Here is a 24,409-nt window from a genome sequence, read left to right as displayed (position 1 = left end):
GGAACTCGGCATCCGCCTCCCACATAGTGAACGTGGAACCAATGATCTGTAGGGTGAGGTCGATAAATTGAGCCAGGCTGAGGGAACTGCGACCACCAGGCATCAAGGAGGAGATCGGCTCACTTAACCCCACCCTAAAAATTTCCTTGAGGGCGACCACATTAAAATCCACCTGGCTGGCCAGAGCGCAAAAGTCCTCTACATACTCCAGGGGACGATTCCCCTGACGTAGCCGTAGGAGTCGAACTGCTGGATTCATAGTTCAGTCAAGTATTTTGTAACGTGCTGGCTGCTGGCAATGAAGAAGACGAAGACGTGAAGATGAAGAACCCAAGTGCAGTTTTATTTACAGAACGTGAAATCCAAAAACCCTAACTAAATATAAACATGCACATGACTTGACTAAAAACTTGACTTGACTTGACTTGGCTTGGCTTGGCTTGGCTTGACAAAAACACGGCTTGACAAAAACATCTACACTCACATTCAATACTTGACAAAGGACAATGGAAAACAAGAGGGCTTAAATACAAGATATGGGAGAACATAAACCAATGAACAAACAGAACTCTATCACGATAATTAAACAATAAACCAATGAAAACATGACACATGAACATGGAGGGAAAATATGAAATCACATGACAAGGGAACAGGAGCTAAACTTTTCAAAATAAAAGACATGAATCAACAAAATACACATGACAGCCCCTAACACTTACTTAGTTTACTAATTTTAAATCTTGACTTGTACTACACATAAATAAATAATATTGGCATTATATTCATGATTTTTAGCCAGAGGGTAACTGGCCCCCACAATGAGCCTGGTTTCCCCCAAGGTTATTTTTTTTTAACATCTTATGGAGTTTTGTGTTCCTTGCCACAATCGCCGTAAGCTTGCTCACTGGGGGTCTAAATATAAATATAATAATTTTCTATTATTTATTTTGTCACAATTTACAATCATGTTTATATATATATATATATATATATATATATATATATATATATATATATATATATATATATATATATATTAAACTGCACTATATTACAGCTTTTTTCTGTTAAAGCATAATTGCATAATTAAAAATAATTTAAAAGCTGCTTTGAAATTTTGTGTGTGTTGTGAAAAGTGCTATACAAATAAAAATGACTTGATTTAATTTAGAATCATTCTCGTTCTAACATTAATCAGGAAAAAAACATTGTTACAGATGTGACAGTTGTGAAAGCAGCACTTACCTATACATAATGAGGTAAAACCATCCAAAATGCTTTGAAACCAGCAAACTTTGACGTCTTAGACATTAGTATGGTATCCATTAAGGCTACACGATTGATTGAGTTAAGATTGAAATCACAATATGGTCTTATGCAATTACTAATCCTTGAAAGCTTACAAATAGACTGCATTTAGTAATTCAGTCAGTGCTTCAGTCAGCATCGTGCATGCAAGCGGCGCCCTCTAGCGGTGTGTATGTCATTATCCATTTCACCACAGTAGAACTTAAAAGGGCGTTTTGCTCCTTTGGTAACTTTCTATTTTTCCATGATGTGGTTGACATTTCTATGGAATTGCCCAGCATATGCATAATATGAATTTGCGATGTTCTGTTACATACAGTACAAACATGTAAAATGTTAGTTCTGTTGCTTTGAACTGCAACAACAGAACTCCAAAAAAAAAAAAAAAAAAAAAAAAAACATGCTTTGATATTTAGTTATTTTTCTATATTTTTTTTTTATTATCTTCTTATCTTCTATTTATCTTTCATTGTGGCTCATTTTAAAATTTTGGCCTATCATGTGTTCAACAGATCCAATCTATGTTCAATGGAAATTATATATTTTTAGAACAATAAAAAGCTTTTGTACCTCTTTGTGCATATTTAAAACATAGTATCTGAGCAACATTGATCAGTGATTTGATCTGATGACAAAATAAGGGAATTGGCAAAATATCAGTATCGTTATCGGCCAATGGTTTTGTGTTAAAATCGATATCGGTATGGGCCAAACAAATGTATAACAGTGCATCCCTAAGTATTACCAAATGGAATTGAGAACTTTTAGCTAATTTTCAGTCTCTGAAAATTCAACAAAGCAAAAAGACAAAGAAATATATATATATATATATATATATATATATATATATATATATATATATATATATATATATATATATATATATATATTTAAATACATTTCTATTAAAAACTTTGAAGCCTGTTTGTGTTTTTAATTCTCGTGGTAAATTATTCTATAACTATATGCCTTTAAATGAGAAATATGACTGGCTGAATGTTGTTTTTTGTATTGCTGCTCTGTAATTGTAACTTGTTGCACCCCTGGTAGTGATTCCATTGCTGATTTGTTTTGTAATTTATTGGGGAATGGTTCTGTAGCAACATTCTGCACATTATTAAAAATCAGTTAAATAAATGAGAAATGTATGAAATTATCAACACAGAGTAAATTTGTTTTTTGTTCAATTTTACAGTGGTATAATTTTATTGATTTCTGATCCACACTGTAAATTGTTTTTTGTAATTTTAACGGTAAAAGACTGTAAAAATGCTACAGTAAAAAAAAACTTTAATTGTTTAACGGGTAGTTACCTTATAATATACGGTAAGAAATTTGTATATATTTAAACAGACAATAAATGTAGTTTTACGGTAACATTTTGTACAATTATATATATTTTTTAATGTAAAAAGTTTTATTTTCTGTATAATTAACAGTAAAAATGCATATTATGTTTAACAAGAGAGTACATGTATTAACCTTTTTATGGTTAGTTATTGTTAAAATTACGGTAAAAAACAATTATCGGGTGTTTCCAGAATTCCCTGTGTGACCCAGTTCATTTCATTATATTTTATGGTAATAGTTATGTTTCTTCTTATATTTAATACCAGTTACGTTCATTGGGGTGTTCTGTGTTATATTTGATGTAGTTTAGTCAATGTTTATTACATTATTTTAATTGCACATGTGTTACCCTGATGGTGTTTAGTGTTTGTGTAAGTGACGCTGAGCACTGTCTCTATATGTTTATTGGTCATTGCTCCAGGAAGGGCCTCTGTTGATGAGCTTCATGTCATCATGTGCCCTTTTGTAATTACTACGGCGATTAACAGTACATTATAAAGTGAAACGCAGATTTTTACGGTTTCAGAAGGTAAATATATCAAGTTTATTATTTAATAATATAAAGGACGGTAATGCACCGTAAAATATACAGGCATCAAAATTACATAAAGGCTGAAACGTTGTTACTGTATTTCTTACGGTGAATTTCTGACAACCACAGCTGCCAGTTTTTTACCGTAAATTTAACAGGATTTTTTTTTACAGTGCATTAGTTGCTAAATGGGTTTGATAGTTGAATAAGTTAAATGTGATAAAATCATTACTTGCATGTGTAACTTGGCTGCCCCAGTCGGCATATAAGGCTGGATCATATAAAAACAGTTACTTTTTTTCTTATGGTCTTACACAGTTTCTTTACCTGTTATGTACATAAAATGTAATTAAGAATAAAAAGATAACATTACCTTAAAAAACACACTGAATTATACTGAATTATATTAATAATTATATTTTGTACATACCATTCATACTGTGCATGACAGCATTGTCATGTGTGTATGGTCTGTGGTCTATGTATGGTGTAGCCTATAAAGAGACTTAAGTAAATTAATTTTCTTAGAAAATATGCAAGGGAAATATCATTAATAAATGTATGCTTTGAAAACCAACATAAGTGAGTTATTCTCTGTAGTGGGCTGGTTATGGAAGGTCTCATTAAGATTTAAGCAGTGTGCTTCAAACCCTTCCAACTTCCACTGCTCATATGAGCTGAGATCAGACTGTAGTAACATTTCCTTGACTTCCAAGTTTAACTAAGGCTCATTTGTCTCAGCTTGCAAACTACTCTTTAAGACTTCTACAATAAATAAATAAATAAATGTAATATCTATACCCCATCTAGCTCCAGTATTGCAAATAAAGACTTTTTTTAAATAAATGTTTAAAACTTTTTTTTTATTTTGAAGAAGTTCTATGAAAATCTGAAAGTTTTTTTTAAATGCTGTGGAGAAATGTCATGCAACTGAAGCAATTTTGTCATCATTAAAATACCAGCCCAGGTAAAATGTGTTCACAATTGACCATAAAACACTTGAGAGGCAGTTTACCAGCTGCATGCTGAAACATGGCTTCTAATAGGAACGATTTGTCTCTAACTATACACCGAATGTCTCTTGTCCAATGAACCGGCCTTTAAATCTGCTTTATAGTGCAGACAAAAGGCTCAGATAAGCCAGATACACTGGCTTTATGTGACAGTTCCTGAACAAACCAGAATGCTGGAGCCACAGCTCCAAGACCCTGTAATGAACGCTCACAACAGATGTTTAATAGCTTTCCCCACTGTGGTGCTGGGAAACATTAGCGTACTCACTGCACACAGCCAAATGCCAGGAATAAGACTACAACTGTCTAACTTGCATTTATAAAATTCATAGAGCAGTGTTTACAAACAATCCATGGTGCCCCTGTTTTTATGCTCAATCTGCCTGAGTAACACAAGACCATAAGCAGGCCCAGACAGAATTAGCAGACTTTTTCATAATTTCTGCACTGATTTTAGGGGGCAATCTGTGGGATTTCATAGAATAGATTTAAATTATATATATATATATATATATATATATATATATATATATATATATATATATATATATATATATATATATAAGTATATTACATTTCCATTCACTGTCATATTATGGAAAAAGATACATTGATAATTTATCTAATTTTGTTTTCCAGCGAAAAGAAAGAATGGGTAAATTATGACAGAATTGTAATTTCTGTGTGAACTATTCCTTTTATAAATGATCATGCAAGGAGCACAGGATGTGTTGAACATTTTGAATAATGGGCATTTTGGATCTTTCTGTAGAATTATGCAGATGCAGATTCTGTGTGGGCCTGCACATAAGATGTTTCCCAAAGTATGACTATGAAATGCTTTGTGGCAAAGTACCTGGCATACCCAGGTAGAATAAAGATTTAGTCAAATCCAATAACAAAAACAGTAAGCTGCATTTTAAATTTCCTATGATGAATCCCTGGCTCAAGTGAGTATCTTTAAGACTCTGAGCTCCCCCTGATCAACTTATCATCCCTGGGCCCAAGAGTCATTACAGCTGCCTGCAGTCTCAACCACTACTGATGGTTCCTGTCCTATTCCACGTTCCACCAAAATTGGATTTTGATTGCTTTTCACAGGATATTTTTAATTAAAGGCGAATGAGAATAGCATGTGAGATTAAGCAATACTTCATGGATTCATTCCCAGACAGAGTTATCAGAGGGAGCAAAGCCATTTAATGGCTTTTTTTTTTAACAAATATTGGCAATTAAAACAAGTGACATTTTTCAGTCAGAATGAATTATTTCACCCAAGTGAAAAAAGAAACTGAAACTCAGGCAAAAATGGAAAATGCTAAAGCTTCACATTATAAAATAAAAGTAAAGGCGCTAAAGTAAATGTATTGACACATACTGTATTTAAAATACTGCACTGAAAATACTCATTTTATCATGACATCATATGCTAAGCCTGGAGCTGTGAGCCTTGCAGATCAACATAATGTGGACTAGCTAATTGGTGGTTGGTCTGACATATTGAAGGCCTTGCCTTGAAATGCGTGCTGGCTGAATTCAAGGGCCATATTTACGTTTACATTTATGCATTTGGCAGATGCTTTTATCCAAAGTATATATATATATATATATATATATATATATATATATATATATATATATATATATATATATATATATACAGTGGCATGCAAAAGTTTGGGCACCCCTGACCAAAATTTCTGTTGCTGTGAATAGTTAAATGAGTAGAAGATGAATTGATCTCCAAAAGGCATAAAGTTAAAGATGAAACATTCTTTTCAACATTTTAAGCAAGATAAGTGTATTATTTGTGTTTTGCACAATTTTAGAGTGAAAAAAAGGGAAAGGAGCACCATGCAAAATTTGGGCACCCCAAGAGATTTTAGCTCTCAGATAACTTTTTACCAAGGTCTCAGACCTTAATTAGCTTGTTAGGGCTATGGCTTGTTCACAATCATTGTTTGGAAAGGCCAGGTGATGCAAATTTCAAAGCTTTACAAATACTCTGACTCCTCAAACCTTGTCCCAACAGTCAGCAGCCATGGGCTCCTCTAAGCAGCTGCCTAGTACTCTGAAAATTAAAATAATTGATACCCACAAAGCAGGAGAATGCTATAAGAAGATAGCAAAGCGTTTTCAGGTAGCCGTTTCCTCAGTTCGTAATGTAATTAAGAAATGGTAGTTAACAGGAATGGTGGAAGTGAAGTTGAGGTCTGGAAAACCAAGAAAACTTTCAGAGAGAATTGCTCGTAGGATTTCTAGAAAGGCAAATCAAAACCCCTGTTTGACTGAAGTAGACCTTAAGGAAGAGTTAGCAGACTCTGGAGTAGTGGTGCACTGTTCTACTGTGCAGCGACACCTGCACAAATATGACCTTCATGGAAGAGTCATTAGAGAAAACATTTCCTGCATCCTCGCCACAAAATTCAGCATCAGAAGTTTGCAAATGAACATCTAAACAAGGCTGATGCATTCTGGAAACAAGTCCTGTGGATTGATGAAGTTAAAATCAAATTTTTTGGCTGCAATGAGCAAAGGTATGCTTGGAGAAAAAAGGGTGCAGAATTTCATGAAAAGAACACCTCTCCAACTGTTAAGCACAGGGGTGGATTGATCATGCTTTGGGCTTGTGTTGATGCCAGTGGAACATTTCACTGGTAGAAGAAAGAATGGATTCAATTAAATACCAGCAAATTCTGGAAGCAAACATCACACCATCTGTAAAAAAGCTGAAGATGAAAAGAGGATGGCTTCTACTACAGTATAACAATCCTAAACACACCTCAAAATCCACAATGGACGACCTCAAGAGGCGCAAGCTGAAGGTTTTGCCATGGCCCTCACAGTCCCCTGACCTAAACATTGAAAATCTGTGGATAGACCTCAAAAGAGCAGTGCATGCAAGGCGGCCCAAGAATCACAGAACTAGAAGCCTTTTGCAAGGAAGATTGGGAGAAAATCCCCCAAACAAGAATTGAAAGACTCTTAGCTGGCCACGAAAAGCGTTTACAAGCTGTGATACTTGCCATAGGAGGTGTTAATAAATACTGACCATGCAGGGTGTAAATGTATTCTGCATTAAATTAATACCCATGTTAAATTTATAAACTTTTACATGTATCCTTACCCTTCCTCTTTATAAATATATATATATATATATATATATATATATATATATATATATATATCCAGTGCATGTGTTTTCTGCTGTGGCTGGCATGTGAAAATGCACAAAGCATTAATTAATTATAAAGTGTTGCTTAAGGGTAGATTGTATTGCACTGATATTATGCATTTAAATTGTTTCATTGGGGTGTAAAGTCTATAAAAACACATAATTTTCATATCAACTTGTTTACCTTGCATGCTTTGTGTTTACATACAGTCTGAAGCCTGTGCTTCATAATTTGAAATTGTGTCTAGAGTATGAGTATGTGTTATGTATTCTTTAATAATAGTACGCACACATATAATATACAATATATACAGTACATTCATATTATAAAGCTTTTTCCCATATACTGTTACAATTATCACATACCTCTGTTATAATTATACAGCATAAGTGTTATGAATTTAACATCGTCCATCACATACCTGTACCTCTACTTTAACTGTTTTTGATGCAATTAAGTTAATTTGACACAGGTAATGAGAATAGATGTGTAAAAGATGTTTGAGGCAAAATTTCAAAGCTTTAGGCTGAATATGTTTTTGAGTAAATGAGCAAAAAGCGATACAATTATCCATGCACTCCCATAGATACTCTGTGTATGACTGTGTGGCTATGAGTGTTTGAATGTACCTCGGAAATGAAGGCCTTGGCAGTGGCGGGGCTCATGAAGAGCACAGCACGTCGCAATGTGTCCCTGTAGCGGTGCAGCTCCTCCACCCTCATGGTGCGGAACATTCCTGTGATCATCATGTTAATATTGGATTCCACCTTCTGGAGAGACACGTCCATGCCTTGCTGAGATGTCTGGTCCAGGAAGTTCTGTATCCCCCGGATATCTATTACAACAAGAGACAATATCAGTCAAACTACATTCATTTTCTATGGGACCCTTTCACAGTCTGTCTCAAAAGAGCCAGTCTGCATTAAAATAAATATGTATTTTACTTAAAGCTGCATGCAGTAGTTTTTTTCTATATGCTGGCAGAAACAACAGTCATCTTATACTGACACCTAGCAGCTTGGATGCAGCATCACACAAAACATTTTTCAGTTTACAATGACATTATAGAAATATGCTATTTAGAAATTCACTTTCCGCCATCATTAATTTATCCTGCGAGCACGATTTTCGGCTGCAATCTCAACATTTCAGCTCCCATGTGGCGACCCGCTCCATGTAAAATAAACAGCTTTTATTAGGCTACTAATATAACTAGAGCTTTCATCTCATGTGAGCATGCACCATTTTAAACATATTTTTCAAAAATACTACTCATTTGTGTGGGTGTAAAATACTGAATGAACCTTTAAATCTATGGACCATGAATGTGTCCCCTATTTATGATGAAAAAAATAAATAAAAATGGGTAGGACAAAGTGCATATCATCACATTTGTGATATCAACCATTTTATTTTCACTTGCTAAATTACTCAGATGACAGTGTGTAGTGCAGGAATGCATTAGCATGTGTGCTAACCGCGCATGGGAGTGGGTGGCAACAGAAACCTGTGTGGAACATTTATCACTGCAGTGTGGTGAGGCAGAAGTGTTGTCTCAGGACTGAGCTAAATAAAAGATGTATTTCAAACAGGAAGAGTTGGTGCACACTCATCTCACACCTCTGTGCCCGCTCCCACATCAAACCATTTCCACAAGAGCGGGGAGGCATTCAGAACGCAAAATAAATGCGTCTCTGAAAGATGGGACTGGGATGAGAGAACAGGGGGGAATTAAGGTGGTGATGGCGGGGGGCGTTGAAGGTAAGACTTTCTGAGTGACAGAGATATGAGGAAAAAATCTCTTTCAAGAAAAGCATCAGATGCTAGCATCTTTAAGGTAGCCCTTCAGTCATGAGTTGCTAAAAGATTTTAGATGTCCTACTGAAATATATGCAGCAGGAAATGCCTCAAGATAGACTGCAGTGTCACAACATATGTCTGTAAAAACAACATTACGTACACTGATGAGGCAGAATTACGGTCGAATTCACTAAACAGTGAATGTCAATTTTATGCACAGTATCTCATCGCAAAAACCTGCATCTTATTCACTAACCACCTGCAATCCAGTTCAGCCAGGAGCTAAATAAGCTGAAATAGTGCTGCACCATGAATATTTTATAATTATGCCCTTTATATGTAATTTAGGTTTACTAAAGATTGCGTCTTATACACAAAACTCTGCCGGACCATTCAGTGCTGTTCAGCACACTTTTAGCAGTTTAAAGAGCAGATTTATATGCCTGGATTACAATAGAGTCATTGCGATGCTGTATAGTCCCGGTAAAGCCCTGCTGCATCCTCGACAACCTAGCACTTAGAACCGACTTGATAGCTTGGGAATTGCGCAGTGCAAATTGCATTTGTGCCGTTACCTGGTTTTACTTGATTAGATTTTCTTAAGTGAATCAGGCTCTAAAACAATGCAGACAGCATATGCAAATAAATAGTGCTATCAGCGGGTGCAATTCATTCTTGGTGAATTCCTCCTTAATGTCAGGCTGGCGAACTTGACATTTACTTAATTGAAATATAAACTGCTTAAACAAACTGAGCAATTTTCTTTTAAAGCTTGAGCTTGAACAAAATCCATTGTTTTAACTTTCAGGAAAACAGAAAAACAGTCGTTTGGCTCTTGGGTTAATTAGCGGGGACTTTGGCCCCTGCACCTCCACTGAAACGCTGTCACTTGATGCAGCTAAAAAGGGAAGACGAGGACAACTTTCACCGCATGCTGGAGGAGGGTCAAAACCACTGACGGCTCCATCTGTGCGCTGGATCCAATTTAAAGTAAATCTACAGCTGCAGTTCTGCTGGAAATCTCTAATCGGGTTCCCCTTCTAGCTCGGAAGGCAGGGCTCCAGCAGACAGCAGCTTGTGTTTTTAGCAGAGGACACATAGAGGGACCTGATACAGTCCCTTTGCTGGGGTCGCATCTGTGTCACCGCTGTTTACAAAGATGTTAGAAGGCTATGTTATTGCAGGATGGGGTAAATGCACATTGCAGGAGGCAATGGTCTGTTAATGTGCACTGCATGTTCTTTCATATTTACAACTCTATGAAATCATGATATTACAGAACTACTGTGAAGGAATAGTTCACCCAAAAATTAAAATTATGTCAAACCCTCATGTTGTTCCAAACCTGTATGTCTTTGTGGAACACAACAGGACACATTTGAATGAATATCCCAGTATGGTTATTTAATACAGTGGCAGTTGATAGTGACTGATGTTTGAAAAAGTGACTGAAAAGCACTCAATAGTATGGTAAAAGTAGTCCATGTGTTTCATGCGTCATATTCCAAGTCTGCTGAAGGCATAAAATAAGTTTGGGCAAAAAACAACCCAAAATGTAAGTCATTTTTTTCAGTGAAAATCTTGACGATTGTTGCGCAAATTTAAGAGTGCATGAGAGAAGTTTGTGTACAGTGGCATGCGTGTTCATGTGAGAACTTGCGTTGTTTTGCAGTAAAAACAACATGAGGAAAAGTAAACGGACCAAAAAACAAACAAACAAAAAACACAGAATTTAAATTTTTGGGTGAGCTATCCTTCAACTTTATTACATCTGTCTTAACAGTAGAGGTTAAAGGGAAGGAAGATTAATTCAAAAAGAGAGAAAACACAGTACTTATACACAGATGAGGCTCTTTTCATCTGTCTGAAAATACACATGTAATTATAATCAGCATTAGTGTCTCCATTATCATTAGAGACTGTCTCTTCACTTTTCCTGTCAGAGATTCCCAGCTGTGACCAAACTTTGAAGCAAACTTCTCACAAAACACGCTGATAAATAACTCTGCATTGCCTTGTTTGGAAACTACTGATGTAATCATATAAAATGTGTGCAAATATAAAGTTGCACGAAGAAATATTTTGGCAATGTTTGGATGTTTGGTTAGCCAATGATTACACGGGAAGTAGGCGGGCTGTTTCCGAAAGTTTCGGTACCCTACAATAGGCAACAGTATGCCAACTCACTGACAGACCCTATCTCCCATCGGACATATTTGGAATGCCTCAAAATTCCCTCGTGGCATGACTGTTTGCATGTTGTGTTAGTTGCATGGTAGACCACAGTTCAATCCCCATTCAAACAATGAAGTAATCACGTTTGTATAAACAATCACGAGTGTGATAAGGAGGTTGCATTTTTATCCCTAACATTGCATTTTGTCTCTGCTAATGGTTAGGTTTAGATTTGGGTTTTGGTTGGAGGGTAGATTAAATAAAATAAACATTTCTCTTCACTGTTTTACACCCTGTTCAGCTGAAAACAATTATTTTTTACAACTGGCTTCTGGCAACCTCTCCTGGATATAAATGGATGTCACACTTGGCATTGTTTTCAAATTCGGTCAAAGTATACCGATTTCGGCTAAAGAAAAATCGGCACACACTTGCCGAATTTTATGTGAGATCAGGCCGGAATAGCATACTTCCATAGTATTGTTACTACATAGCACAGTGACTTCCAACCAGGGGTGCATGGAAGGAATTGGATTTTGATATGTTAAACCTAACAAAATGTATGGCTTCAAATAAAAATAATAAGGATTAGGAATGGGTAAAACTTTTCATTTGAACAATCCCGATGTCGAACTTTTACTCTTGGCACCCAGATCTTTTCACTGCTTGTTGAGAGTAAAAGTTTGGTTCGACTTGTTCCGTGTAATGTGTCCAAAGATGAGAGTCACACAATACATTTGTCACTAAATAATGTCTCTTTTAATACCCTTTCATCCTTTCAACAAAAAAGAAACATTAATTCTAATCACACATTGCACGGATGTAGCAAAGAATCTGTGCGCATCCTCTCTTGTTTATTTGCACACACTTGCTGTACTGCCAGTAGTGTTAAAGAGACAGTACTGTTTTAGCTCTTGTTCTACAGACTACATACAGTATATTTGTAATTGTAAATACTTTTAAATAGTACAAATTATGCATGTAAACAATAAATGTGACAAAACGTATTTTTGAAATATAATATGTGCAATTTCAAGACATTATATTTATTGATGAAATACATGAAATTTGTACATTTTCAAAAAGCTAAAATGGGACTAAAATTATGAAAAACTAAGGATAAAATTTAATTTGTAAAATTGTTATTTCATAGTGTACCAAGTTAGAATGTCCCCTGTATATTATAAAGTATTGTCTGAGAGATAATTGTTTTTATCACATGGAACCAAAATGGATATTATAATTGAAATTTACCCAGATTATTTGGAATTGAATGAGAATCGAATCAAATCGGGAAACCCGCCCAAATGGGTATTGATAAAGGCATGTCACTAGATCAAACCAGTACTTATTGATCATAATCGATAATAATCAATATAAATAATAATGTTAAATGATATTAAGTCTTTGGTACACATCTTAGGTTTTGTGTTGATGAAGGGGTACTTCAGCCATACTGACGGTGCTTACGGCAAAAAATCATAAAGAACATCCATCCATCCATCCATCCTATCAGTCTATCTGTTGACTGGTTTCCTTTTGAGATGTAGCAACTTTGTAATATGACTATCTGTACATAAAAATAAGCACCAGTATGGCCTCTCTAATTTAGGAAGTACAAGAACATCCTACATCCTTAATCCAGAATCATGAACAAAGGTAAAAAAAAAAAAGATACTGGTTAAAACTCTCAAATCTTTCCTTCTACTTCTTCCACCCAATCATAGTGAGAAATCAATTGTGCTGGGCCTGATTAGCGTACGTCCACCCCCTGCCTGGGCCTTAAGTCACTCAAAAGCTTAACATTAGTCAATACATGCCAGTTTCCTGTTTTGTCTACTAATTACTGATTAGAGGGAACTGTCACTATTTTTGGCCGATGTGAGCTCTCTAAATCAAATTCCAGAGCTATATAGAGTTACACAGTCATATGTGGCTTGGCGGGAACTGTGAGCTGAATCCAAAGGGCTGGATGTGAGGTCTGCAGCTGAGTGCTGATTGAGTGAGCTCTCATGCTGTGAATTTCCCACTAGCTGTATCCTCTATACTGTTTAATGTTTTTGGCTTTACAACACCAGCAAGCAACAATGGGGGTTAAAAAACAAATCTTCATGTCACAGTACATCTTGCTTGGAAAAAGAGAGTGAGAGCAAGTACAATTAAATATATTCTCACTCTTGACCCACCACACGATACAGAGGGCGACTGGTTATCAGAAGAGGATAATAGGGTCATTGGCCTAGATCGTTATTAATTATCTCCACAAAAGAGGGATTCAATTTCCTTTATCGTTCTCATCCACTTGTCTGTTAACCATGAAATCATCTCAATTGGACTTGCTGCACATTAAATTAACCTTATCCTGGTTTGCCAAATGTCTCTACAAGTTACTCAAATATTAAAGTGCTATGCCACTGCTATTCAAACTGAATTTATAGAAGGTGGTATTCGTATTAGAGGTCAGTGACTTCACCTTAAGCAATGAGACATACATTATGTTTAACATGTGTCTTTGTTATCTATTATCTACATGTAGAACAGGAAATCAAATGAACTTTATAAAAAATCACATCATATTCATCTATAGATGAATTCTTTACATTTTCTCCAAGCTTGATCAAAAATATATTTTGTCTTCGGAGCCTTGTTTGCATCCCCTTGGTGAAATTTAGTCACTACTTTGTTTCTTAGCAAATAACTATGGCAATGGCAAAGCTAATTAGGGAAACTACATCACTCTGCAGATAAGAGCCAAACAGTTCCTTAGCGAGAAGCTAGCATTTTCAAATACCTCCTAGGAAAATGTGTCATGTATGATTGCACAGAATTAGTCTGTATATCTGAAATATACATATCAAATCAGAGCCTTTAGAAGTCGCAAGTTAAATAACAAAGCAATGAGGTATGAGAGGCTTTGCTATATCATGCTCATGGCAGAAGGTAAGTCATTGTGTTCAGCCAAACCATGTTTATCTTTATCTGATGTAGACTGGGTCATATTTTTTTTAACTTGCATAGTTTTGTTCATGGTTTGCAAAGATGAGGGCATGTCACGCAACCTGTCTATGTTGCCTATACATAATTTGGCTAAGGTGACAGAGTAATTTGAACCAAAATACTGTATAGTATGATTGAATGCACAGTGTTTGATGTCAACAACAAAAGATACGGTATGGGAAGCATTTTCTCCTACATTTTAAAGTTGATCATTTGCTATCCGAACTATGCATACAAGAATTATACACTCACCGGCCACTTTATAAGGTACACCTACTTATTCATGCGATTATCTAATCAGCCAATCATGTGGCAGCAGTGTAATGTATAAAATCACGCAGATATAGATCAGGAGCTTCAGCAGATGTTCACATCAACCATCAGAATGGGGAAAAATGTGATCTCAGTGATTTAGATCATGGCATGATTGTTGGTGCTAGACGGGCTGGTTTGAGTATTTCTGTAACTGCTGATCTCCTGGGATTTTCATGCATAACAGTCTCTAGAGTATAAAGAGAATGGTGTGAAAAACAAAAATCATCCAGCGAGCGGCAGTTCTGTGGGCGAAAACGGCTTGTTAATGACAGAGGTCAGAGGCCAAACTAGGGTTACACTTTATACCGATACTAACGAAATATTGCGATACCAAAAAATAAAAATGGTACGATATCATGTTGTTGTTAACTTCGGTACCATATTAAAGTATGCTGCCATTATCAAAATGTAATGTAATGTGAGAGTTTTGAGATGAAATCAAAGACCATTTGAAAATAATAATAAAAAAAGTCTCGATATGGCCAAATGTGATCATTAAACAGCAGAAGGGTGTAATTTAATGAAACAATATACAGTCACATGCGCACCACATAATGAATGAGAGGCTCTGCTCTGTCATCTCCACACAAACAGGCACACAGGCACGCACACAAACATGCACACACACACACACACACGCGCGCACACACACACACGTGCTGGTGCAGCTATCCTTATGAGGACTCTCCATAGACATAATTATTTTTATACTGTACGAACTATAGATTCTATCCCCTAACCCTAACCCTACCCCTAAACCTAACCCTCACAAAAAACTTCTTGCATTTTTACATTTAAAAAAAAAAAAAAACATTGTTTTGTATGTTTTTTTAAGTGATTTGAATTATGGGGACACTAGAAATGTCCTCATAAACCACATTTATAGCATAATACACCTGTAATTACCAGTTTGTAACCTACATTTTTTTCCCTCGTAAATCACCCAAACCTGCCCCCCTCTCCACACACACACAAATGCAACACACACTACTAATGCTTGATTTCCATGCAGTGTGTCCAATAGTATCCATCTGCAGAGCAGTGTGTTTAATGTATAAACGGCTGTGAACTCTCAAATGACCCTTTTCATCACTGCAGCTCGAAGATTTCAGCTCGCGAGTTGCGGGAAGCTTGATATAACGAACCCTTCAAAAACAGGAAGGACTTCAAAGGTCTTTCAAAATAAACATCCAGTTGAAATCAGAACTTTATTCAACTGGATTCATGAAATTGGAGACATTTCGACAGAAAAATATTACTACTGTATAAAAGTGTAATATTCAAAGTAGTCGCAATAATACTCATAATAACAATAATATAATTTTAAATAGTTATATTATTAGTATTATTATCTGTAAGCAATATCACAAAAGCAAGTGTACTGAATATCAGCAAGCTTTGTTGTGCATCTATATATATTTTTTGTTGTTAAAATTATTATATTTTCATTTCATTAAAGCTGTATAGTATGTGTTTTATTAAACACAATTTGACCATAACATTTAATTAAAACATTTAACATGGAACCCATAAAAATTAAAGTGAATATAGTTGGTATCTATAAGACTTTATGCAGTTCTTTAGTCAAGTCATTTTCTTTGTAAGTTCATCAAAAATCAGATTTCTTTTTTTTTTTTTTTTTTTTTTGCCAAAGTTAGTATCGATACAGAGGTACCAGGGCTGGTATCGTACTGAAGCCAAAATGTTGGTATCGGAGCAACCCTAGGCCAGACTGGTCCAAGCTGATAGGAAGGTGACAGTAACCCTAATAAACACGCGCTAAAACAGTGCTGTGCAGAAAAGCATTTCTGAATACACAACACGTCGAACATTGAGGCGGATGGGCTACAGCAGCAGAACACCCCTCCGGGTACCACTACTGTCAGCTTAGAATAGGAAACTGAGGCTGCAGTGGGCACAGGCTCACAAAAACTGGACAGTAGACGATTGAAAAAACATCGCCTGGTCTGACAAATCTGGATTTCTTCTGAGGTACGCAAATGGTAGCCTGAGGTTTCTGTTCTTGGCTGACAGAAGTGGAACCCAACGTGGTCTTCTGCTGTTGTAGCCCATCCGCCTCAAGGTTCAACATGTTGTGCATTCTGAGATGCTGTTCTGCTCATTACAATTGTACAGAGCTTTTATCTGAGTTATCGTAGCCTTTCTTCAGCTCGAACCAGTCTGGCCATTCTCCGTTGGCCTCTCTCATCAACAAAAGGTGTTTTCGTCCACAGAACTGCCACTCACTGGTTGTTTTTTTTTGTTTTTCGCACTATTCTCTATACACTCTAGAGACTGTTTCACATGAAAATCCCAGGAGATCAGCAGTTACAGAAATAGTCAAACCAGCCCGTCTGGCACCAACAATCATGCCATGGTCTGAATCACTGAGATCACATTTTTCCCCCATTCTGATGGTTGATGTGAACATTAACTGAACCTCCTGACCCTTATTCGCATAATTTTATACATTACACTGCTGCCACACGATTGGCTGATTAGATAATCGCATGCATAAGTAGAAGTACAGGTGTCCCTAATAAAGTGGCCAGTCAGTGTATATACTATATTATTTACATTTAGCATTTTTCCCCTGCTTCCCATCCAAACAGACCTGTGACCAATCAGTAGAGAACCACTGTGCTAGAGGATATTGACCTGTCTCATGTGACATCATTGTATGACCGCGCCGCCATGTTTGTAATCAAAATTCCATATACCTTCAATATGCTGCGTTGTGGGGTGTGGCAAAAGCCAGCGAAAATTTTGTTTCTATTTATAAATTTTGAAAAAGTGATACTGATGTTTAATTAGTCAAAATGTATTTTTTCTTTCAATAAAGTTTTATCTTTTAAGTGACACAGATTCATTTTGCCAAAGTCAAGCGGCGATAAAGGTGGAGAGCACCACCAGACTACAATGTAAAACACTAATATCCCTCGAGTGCATTCTGTGTATTCTTCATGAGTTAAAAGCAGCTCTTACATTCATACAGATGGGATCATCACAGACGTTTTGTAATATTTTGACCAAATCAGAGCAGAAAACAACACAGACATTTGTAACTTCTGGATGAAAGATGTTAACGGTGATTTACCGGTAGCCGTGTGTGTTCTCCAACTCATTAGACTCGCCAGCATACAGAGGTAAATCGTGGATAAAATATATTTAAATATCTGCAAAAGTCAAATTTGGCAATATTTGTGCTGACCTCAGACCTGTATACATCTTTCCTCGCATGGATCAAAAGTATTTTATGATGTTTTTCTTGAGATCGTTTTACGGGTGTTTTTCCATTCACCGCCATTATTTTCACCCGCTAATGGTCACAAATATGGCGGCTCCGGGGAAAAAGTGACATCACTGAAACTGGTCAATAGTCCCTTTTAATAGTTAAACGTTGGGTTAATAGTCTAATAGTTGACCTCAATGGGTGCTGCACAGTGATTTAAACAGACTTTGTGCCATAGCTTTTACTATACTGTGTATTTTAATATGGCTGGAACACAGTTTTGACCAATCAGCATCCAGGACCGGATTTTAGAATCATCCGCTATTGCAGGATATATTTGACACAGAGAGGAGGAACCCTTAGTCTTCAAACACATAGGTAATTTTTAGAGTTTGTTTCGAGGCTTCTGCCTGCAACACTAGTCCTAGGGTTGCCAACCGTCCCATATAATATGGAATCGTCTCGTATTTGATGGGAAAAAATTGCATATGAATCCCATACGGGATGCTTTTTGTCTCGTATTTTAGCGTCTCACATCTAAACTGCTAAAAATGTTTCACAAATTGAGAGAACTGAACCTGAAACACCTAAAATATTAAACGTTACACAGGTGCCACACTTGACAGAAGTGGCTAGGGGAAAGATAAATGAAAATCAGCACATATTTTCTGACATTTTGTGATGGACCTCTTTAACCATTGCGCTGTGTCTCATATCGGAGTTCTGATGAAAAAAAAAAGTTGGCAACCCTAACTAGACCTGAAAAATGGGAACACACAGAAAAACAAAATCAATTCACCAATGAACTCTCTATTGTCCAAGAAACCATCTTAAAAGGCCAAAGCAATTTAGGCATACATTGTTGTCTCTTAAAGGCCTCTTGCTCAGAGGGCACTCATCGAGTGTCTGAGAAATCTGTATTCTGAGTCAGTAGTCAAGCCCTCTGCAAGCTTAAGGAGAGAGATTGGGTGAGAATCTCTAAGGCTTCATTATGATATAGCTGCACCAGGCGCATGGCCCCTAGGACATGGCCAAAACCACATCCGTTTTTCTTTAGGGACAGGTACTTATTCATCTGGACCTTAACCTGCTGCAGCAGAGCATGCCCTCCAGTGGGACCATCACTATGGAGTTCTTTTCACACACAACTACACTTGATTTCTCAATCTCACTGGTTCTCTCACTCAATTTCTTTGGTGCCTTGTTACTCTCTCTCTCTCCCTCTCTCTCTCACCCTCCCTCTCTCTTTAACACACTCAAAAACAGGCTCTTTTCAAACAGGTACTCAGAGTTTGTTTTGTCAAAGTATTTTTGACATAAGCTTTGCTCCAAAACCTATGAGCTGTCTCACTGACTGCCTACAAAGGCAGCTGCTCGACTAAAAATAATTGTTTTCAATAGAATGTGACATTAACATGTGGCTAAGCTAACAGCGTGATCCTGTAATTTGCATAAATAAACACAACATGGACAAAATTGGGTAAAATAACATAATTTTTCATTACATTGCACAATGAAATGTAGTTTTTTTTTTCTCTCTTTTTTTTTCTTTTTTTCTAATCAACAACTTTCGCCTCATCTGCCGTTTTGGAATTTTAGAATATTGCTAAAACAAGGTATCTTAAGAGGCAGCATAATTAAAGAGATAATTCACCCAAAAATTTAAATTCTGTTTTCTATTTAAATTACAGTAATAGGTTTGATTAACTGCACTTTTTATAACTAGTAAAATGGTTGGATCAATTCCGAAAGAGCTCCTTGTAGCTCTGTTTAATAGCACCCTATAATATCATCTTTAAATCTAAATACTCACCATAGTCAGTGTCATAGAAGATAAAGAACTTCTGCCAGGTGTACTCCATCACAACTTGGAAAATGACATCATTTAGGTAGACAGGCGGTCGTACAAAAAGAGTGTAGTCATCTGGCTGGGCGCGACTGGTGGGCGGGCAGCTAGAGCGAGGCGTGCCCGTGGGTGCCCTCTGGATGAAGAGGTGAGGGATGTGCATGGCGTCAGCCAAAGACTGCAGCGAGCCTGCGGACATACAGCCGATAGAGCTGACCAGGGCTAGGATACCTCTGTTCATCAACTCACAAGCTATAGAGAAGAGAGATAAGGGGGGAGGAGAGAGGTTCATAATGACTTAATCTTCCTTTCAATTAACATAGCTGCAGTTTTATTAAAGCTTGTGCAAACATAATAGGTAAAACTCTTCAAGGAACACTTCATTCAAACAAGAAAATTCTATCATTATTTATTTTCAAAACCTATATGACTTCTGTGGAGCACAACATAATTTATTTAAAGCAAAACGTCTGCTCTTTTCCACACAATGAAAGTGAATGGTGGCCGGCTGTCAAACAAGATTATCAGTGAATATCAGTCTGTTCCTCACACAAAGCTATCGTACGGCTACAGAAGTGTTGGAATACAGTGCATGGGTCATATGGAGTTCTTTTACGATGCTTTTTTGGTGTTTTTTTGTCCTTTTGGAGCTTGACAGCCCACTGTCTACATCCACTTTCAATGTATGGAAGAGAACAGTGTAAGCATTCTTCAAAACTTTGTGTTCCATGGAAGAAAGAAAATCATACAGCTTGGAACAGCATTAAGGTGAGCAAATAATGGCAGAATATTCATTTCAGGGTGAGCTATCCCTTTAATACCACAATCATATGCAAGTAAATGTTTTATGCTTTAACAGTATTTGACAAAGCAACATTGTGACAAGGAGGAGGACGTGGCCGGGCCGTGAGGGTGCACCGCCGGCACTAAATCAGATGATCAGTGGGAGAGCAAGATAAAGGGGGGCCAGAGACGCCAGCTCAAGAGAGAGAGAGAGAGAGAGAGATGCACGTGACCGCGCTGCATGTGTGTGTTTGTTTATGTTTGTTTTATGTTGAGTTTCTCATTAACCTTTATGCTGACTATTCAGCCGGTTCCCGCCTCCTCCTTGCCTAACCTTTATCTGTTACAGTGGTGCCGAAACCTGGGAGGGAGGAGGGATGCGCTGTCATGGAGTCCTCGCCGCTACCATCCGCCATGCGACAGCGTGCAAGCAAGTTTCTCTCTCTCTCTCTCTCCCCGTGTGTCTCCTGCTCGCCCTTTCCCTCTCCTCACGCCTCCCCTCATCTCTCCCTCAGGTTCCCAGGAGGTGGGGTGGACCACCGGCTGACAGAACGGCCAGAAAGGCAGTATCTTCCCTCCAGAGATGGGGGGTGGGGGGGGGGGGTCAGTTCTGTGGCACTCCGGCCTGAATTGGGTGGGGGAGAAGTGTGAAGAGGAGGAGGGTGTTGCCAGGCCATGAGGGTGCATGGCCGGCGCCGAATCAGATTCAGCACAGTTCTTTAGTTCAGGAAATGGAGATGGAATTTCTATGACAACCACTGAGAATAAATTAAGTTCCCTTTTGTTCAAAGTAACCATGTTGCTTGCCAACTTGAAATTTAGACTGTATAACCAAATCCCTGAGTGTAAACAGAGACTGGTAGCCAAAGCTGGTGGTGATCAATATGTCTTCCCCATGGCCTTAATTACAACTGTGGAACAGTGCAAATATGATTATTTCCTCTCCACTTAGAGGTTCATTAACAATTCAGCACTTTTTGAGACTCTCCCATTTGAATACTGTCTTTCAAAAGCCATTGCGGAGCCTTTTAGATACTAAGTATATAGTCTATGGCAGTGGTTCTAAACAGTGCTTGCTCTAGGACAATATTTTACATTGGACAAGTGTTGTACAAAGGTAACAAAATGTTCTTAAAATTAAACAACTGAAATGTATTATTATCAATCCATCCATCTTTTATAGCTGCTTGTCCTATGTAGTGGGTAGTGCTGGAGCCTATACCAGCTGTCTCAGGACAAAGGCAGGGAAACACCCAGGACAGGAGGCCATCACAGGGCTAACACACACACACACACTCACCTATGCATGTTTTTGGACTGTGGGGGAAACCAGAGCACCTGGAGGAAACCCAAGCAAACACGGGGAGAACATGCACAGAAAGGCCCTGGGTGAGCTGGGACTCGAACTGGGGACCTTCTTGCTGTGAGGCACTGCGACAGTGCTACCCATTAAGCCACAATGCCACCCAGTATTATTATTTATTATTATATTTAATAGGCGAATCATTTCATGTACAAAACCTACTGTGATCTTCACAAACCACTGTAAAAAAATGTCAGTAATTTAAAACAGAAAACAATGTCAAAATGCTACAGTAAAAAACTGTAAATTGGATAGCCGGTAGCTGCTTTATACAGTGAAAAAAAAAAAAAAAAAAAAAAAAAAAAAAAATATATATATATATATATATATATATATATATATATATATATATATATATATATATATATATATATATATTTAATTATATGGTAAAATACTATAAAATATATGTTTTCTAGATGTAAAAGGTATTATTTTACCTTATAGTTTTACAGTGCATGTCCTTTTGTAACCCTTTTTAAAAATGTCAATAGAAAATAGAATATATTCTGAAATATTTTTATGTTTTATTTTTCATATATTAAAGAGATGATGCAAAAAAAAAAAAAAAAAAAAAAAATTCTAGAACAGGATTCATTACTTCCACACTGAAATTTCATATATATATATCCTGTGATAGTAAACTTTTATAGATATTAAATAATCATAAAAATATTATTTATGGAAGCAAAAAAAAATAATAATAATTATTATATATATATATATATATATATATATATATATATATATATATATATATATATATATATATATATATTTGATAATTATTAATTATTATTATTATTTTTTTTTTGCAATTTTGCATAACAAAAATGGATGAGGTACAGAGGGTGGAATGAGGCCCCGGGACACTAAAGACCCGAGGTATGTATTAAAGGGTTAAGATGAACCCATATTTCATAGTTTTCAAAGATGAGGGCATGTCTTGCAACCTGCCCATGTTGACATCTAATTTGACTAGCTTCTACTAAGTGACTAAGTGATGAATTTGCATTTAAAAATAAATAAAATAAAACTAAAAAACAATTCCGATTGCAGAGTTTGACTGGACCTTTGAAATAAAAATAAAAGATATGGGAGGTGTTTTGCATCTACTGTATGTATTATTTTTGCTATTATAACAATGCATTAAATGGTTATATGCATTTAAGTTACATCAGAAGAGACCTCCAATCTATTTTTGGGTTGCGACCCATCAGTTGAGAACCACTGGGCTATGCAGTGTTTATGGAGAAACAAATGGGGTTGACCAGTTTTTGCGTTGTCATTTTATAATCATTCCATTCATAAGCTACCTTTATCATTCATACTGTTTGCATAAACAGTGCCTACTCATCATTAAAGGTCATTGATGCAGCTTTTCAAAGCTCTTATTGGCTTCTCCATTTTTCAAAGCTTAAAAGCTTTAGTGCTTGACTATTTTGATACTGTAGATTTACAGCAAGGATTTAAATATCACCACAGCAGGTATCTCTCTCTCTCTCTCTGTGTGTGTGTGTGTGTGTGTGTGTGTGTGTGTGTGCTCTTATTAGAGTGTTTTACCAAATGAGCCTCACACCCCACTGTAAAACTCCTATTTCCTAAGAACTGACCGTGTGCCTCCCACCTCTAACCTCACAATTTTTGCCCTTGTTTACTCTGTGACTCCCAGATGCTCAGTAACGCTGATGTCAGACATGAACATTTATCTCTTTTGACTCATTTTATTTGGTGGTACTGAAGTTGGGGAAGGTGAACCGCTGTATGTTGAGCTGGGCTGTGAAGCAGTGTAATTTGCCAACTCTGGCAAAAAAAAAAAAACAAAAAAAAAAATTGGAAGTGTCATCTAGGGGAAGAATGAGAGGAAGGGAAGATGCAAACAATAGTGCTGAAAAAGCAAACTGCGAGATGAAATGCAGGCATGTGGATGTGCAAACTAGGCCTTTTTATGCTGCTTCATATGGAAGTCACTCTACTGAGTTAAGTGAACATTGTAAATGGGCACAGGATATTTTGTTTTCAGATCAAAGTCTGGTATACTCATTCAGCATTTGGGGGAGATTTGAAGCTTTAACGATGACCAAAATTGGTTCCAAAGTGTAAAATTCCAATATTTCAGCATTTTTGCTCTGCAAAAAGCTACTTAATTTGTCTTAAAGGAATATTCTGGGTTCAATACAAGTTAAGCTCAATCGACAGCATCTGTGGCATAATATTGATTACCACAAAAAAAAAAAAAAAAAAAAAAAAATTCTTGCCCCTCCTTTTCTTTTTAAAAATAAATAAATAAATAAATAAATAAAAAAGCAAAGATCTGGGTTACAGTGAGGCACTTACAATGGAAGTGAAAGGGGCCAATCTGTAAACGTTAAAATACTCACTATTTCAAAAGTAAAGCCACAAGACATCAACAACATGATTTTACTGTGATAAAATAGCTTAATAACATTTACTGTGTGAAGTTATAGCTAATTTTACAACATTGTGGCCATGACTATGTAATGTCAATAAACCCT

At 36.6% G+C, this 24,409-nt stretch overlaps 1 protein-coding gene across 4 annotated transcripts in view; it reads right to left on the bottom strand.

Moving 5' to 3' along the window:
• Positions 1 to 24,409, bottom strand: part of grid2 (glutamate receptor, ionotropic, delta 2) — a 646,068-nt gene that overhangs the window by 239,602 nt on the left and 382,057 nt on the right. For all 4 annotated transcript variants that reach the window (XR_007892871.1, XR_007892870.1, XM_051653314.1 and 1 more), the window contains exons 3-4: positions 19,715 to 19,999; positions 8,012 to 8,217 (exon numbers count right to left, since the gene is read on the bottom strand). Coding sequence is in view for 2 of the 4 variants with exons in the window: in XM_051653314.1 (XP_051509274.1) it covers positions 8,012 to 8,217; positions 19,715 to 19,999 (491 nt within the window). In the remaining 2 variants the exon portion in view is untranslated. The remainder of the gene's footprint in view (positions 1 to 8,011; positions 8,218 to 19,714; positions 20,000 to 24,409) is intronic.

The sequence above is a fragment of the Myxocyprinus asiaticus genome, chromosome 24 (genome assembly GCF_019703515.2).
Source record: "Myxocyprinus asiaticus isolate MX2 ecotype Aquarium Trade chromosome 24, UBuf_Myxa_2, whole genome shotgun sequence".
Classification (NCBI taxonomy): Eukaryota; Metazoa; Chordata; class Actinopteri; order Cypriniformes; family Catostomidae; genus Myxocyprinus; species Myxocyprinus asiaticus.
This window is presented reverse-complemented; position numbering and strand designations above follow the sequence as displayed.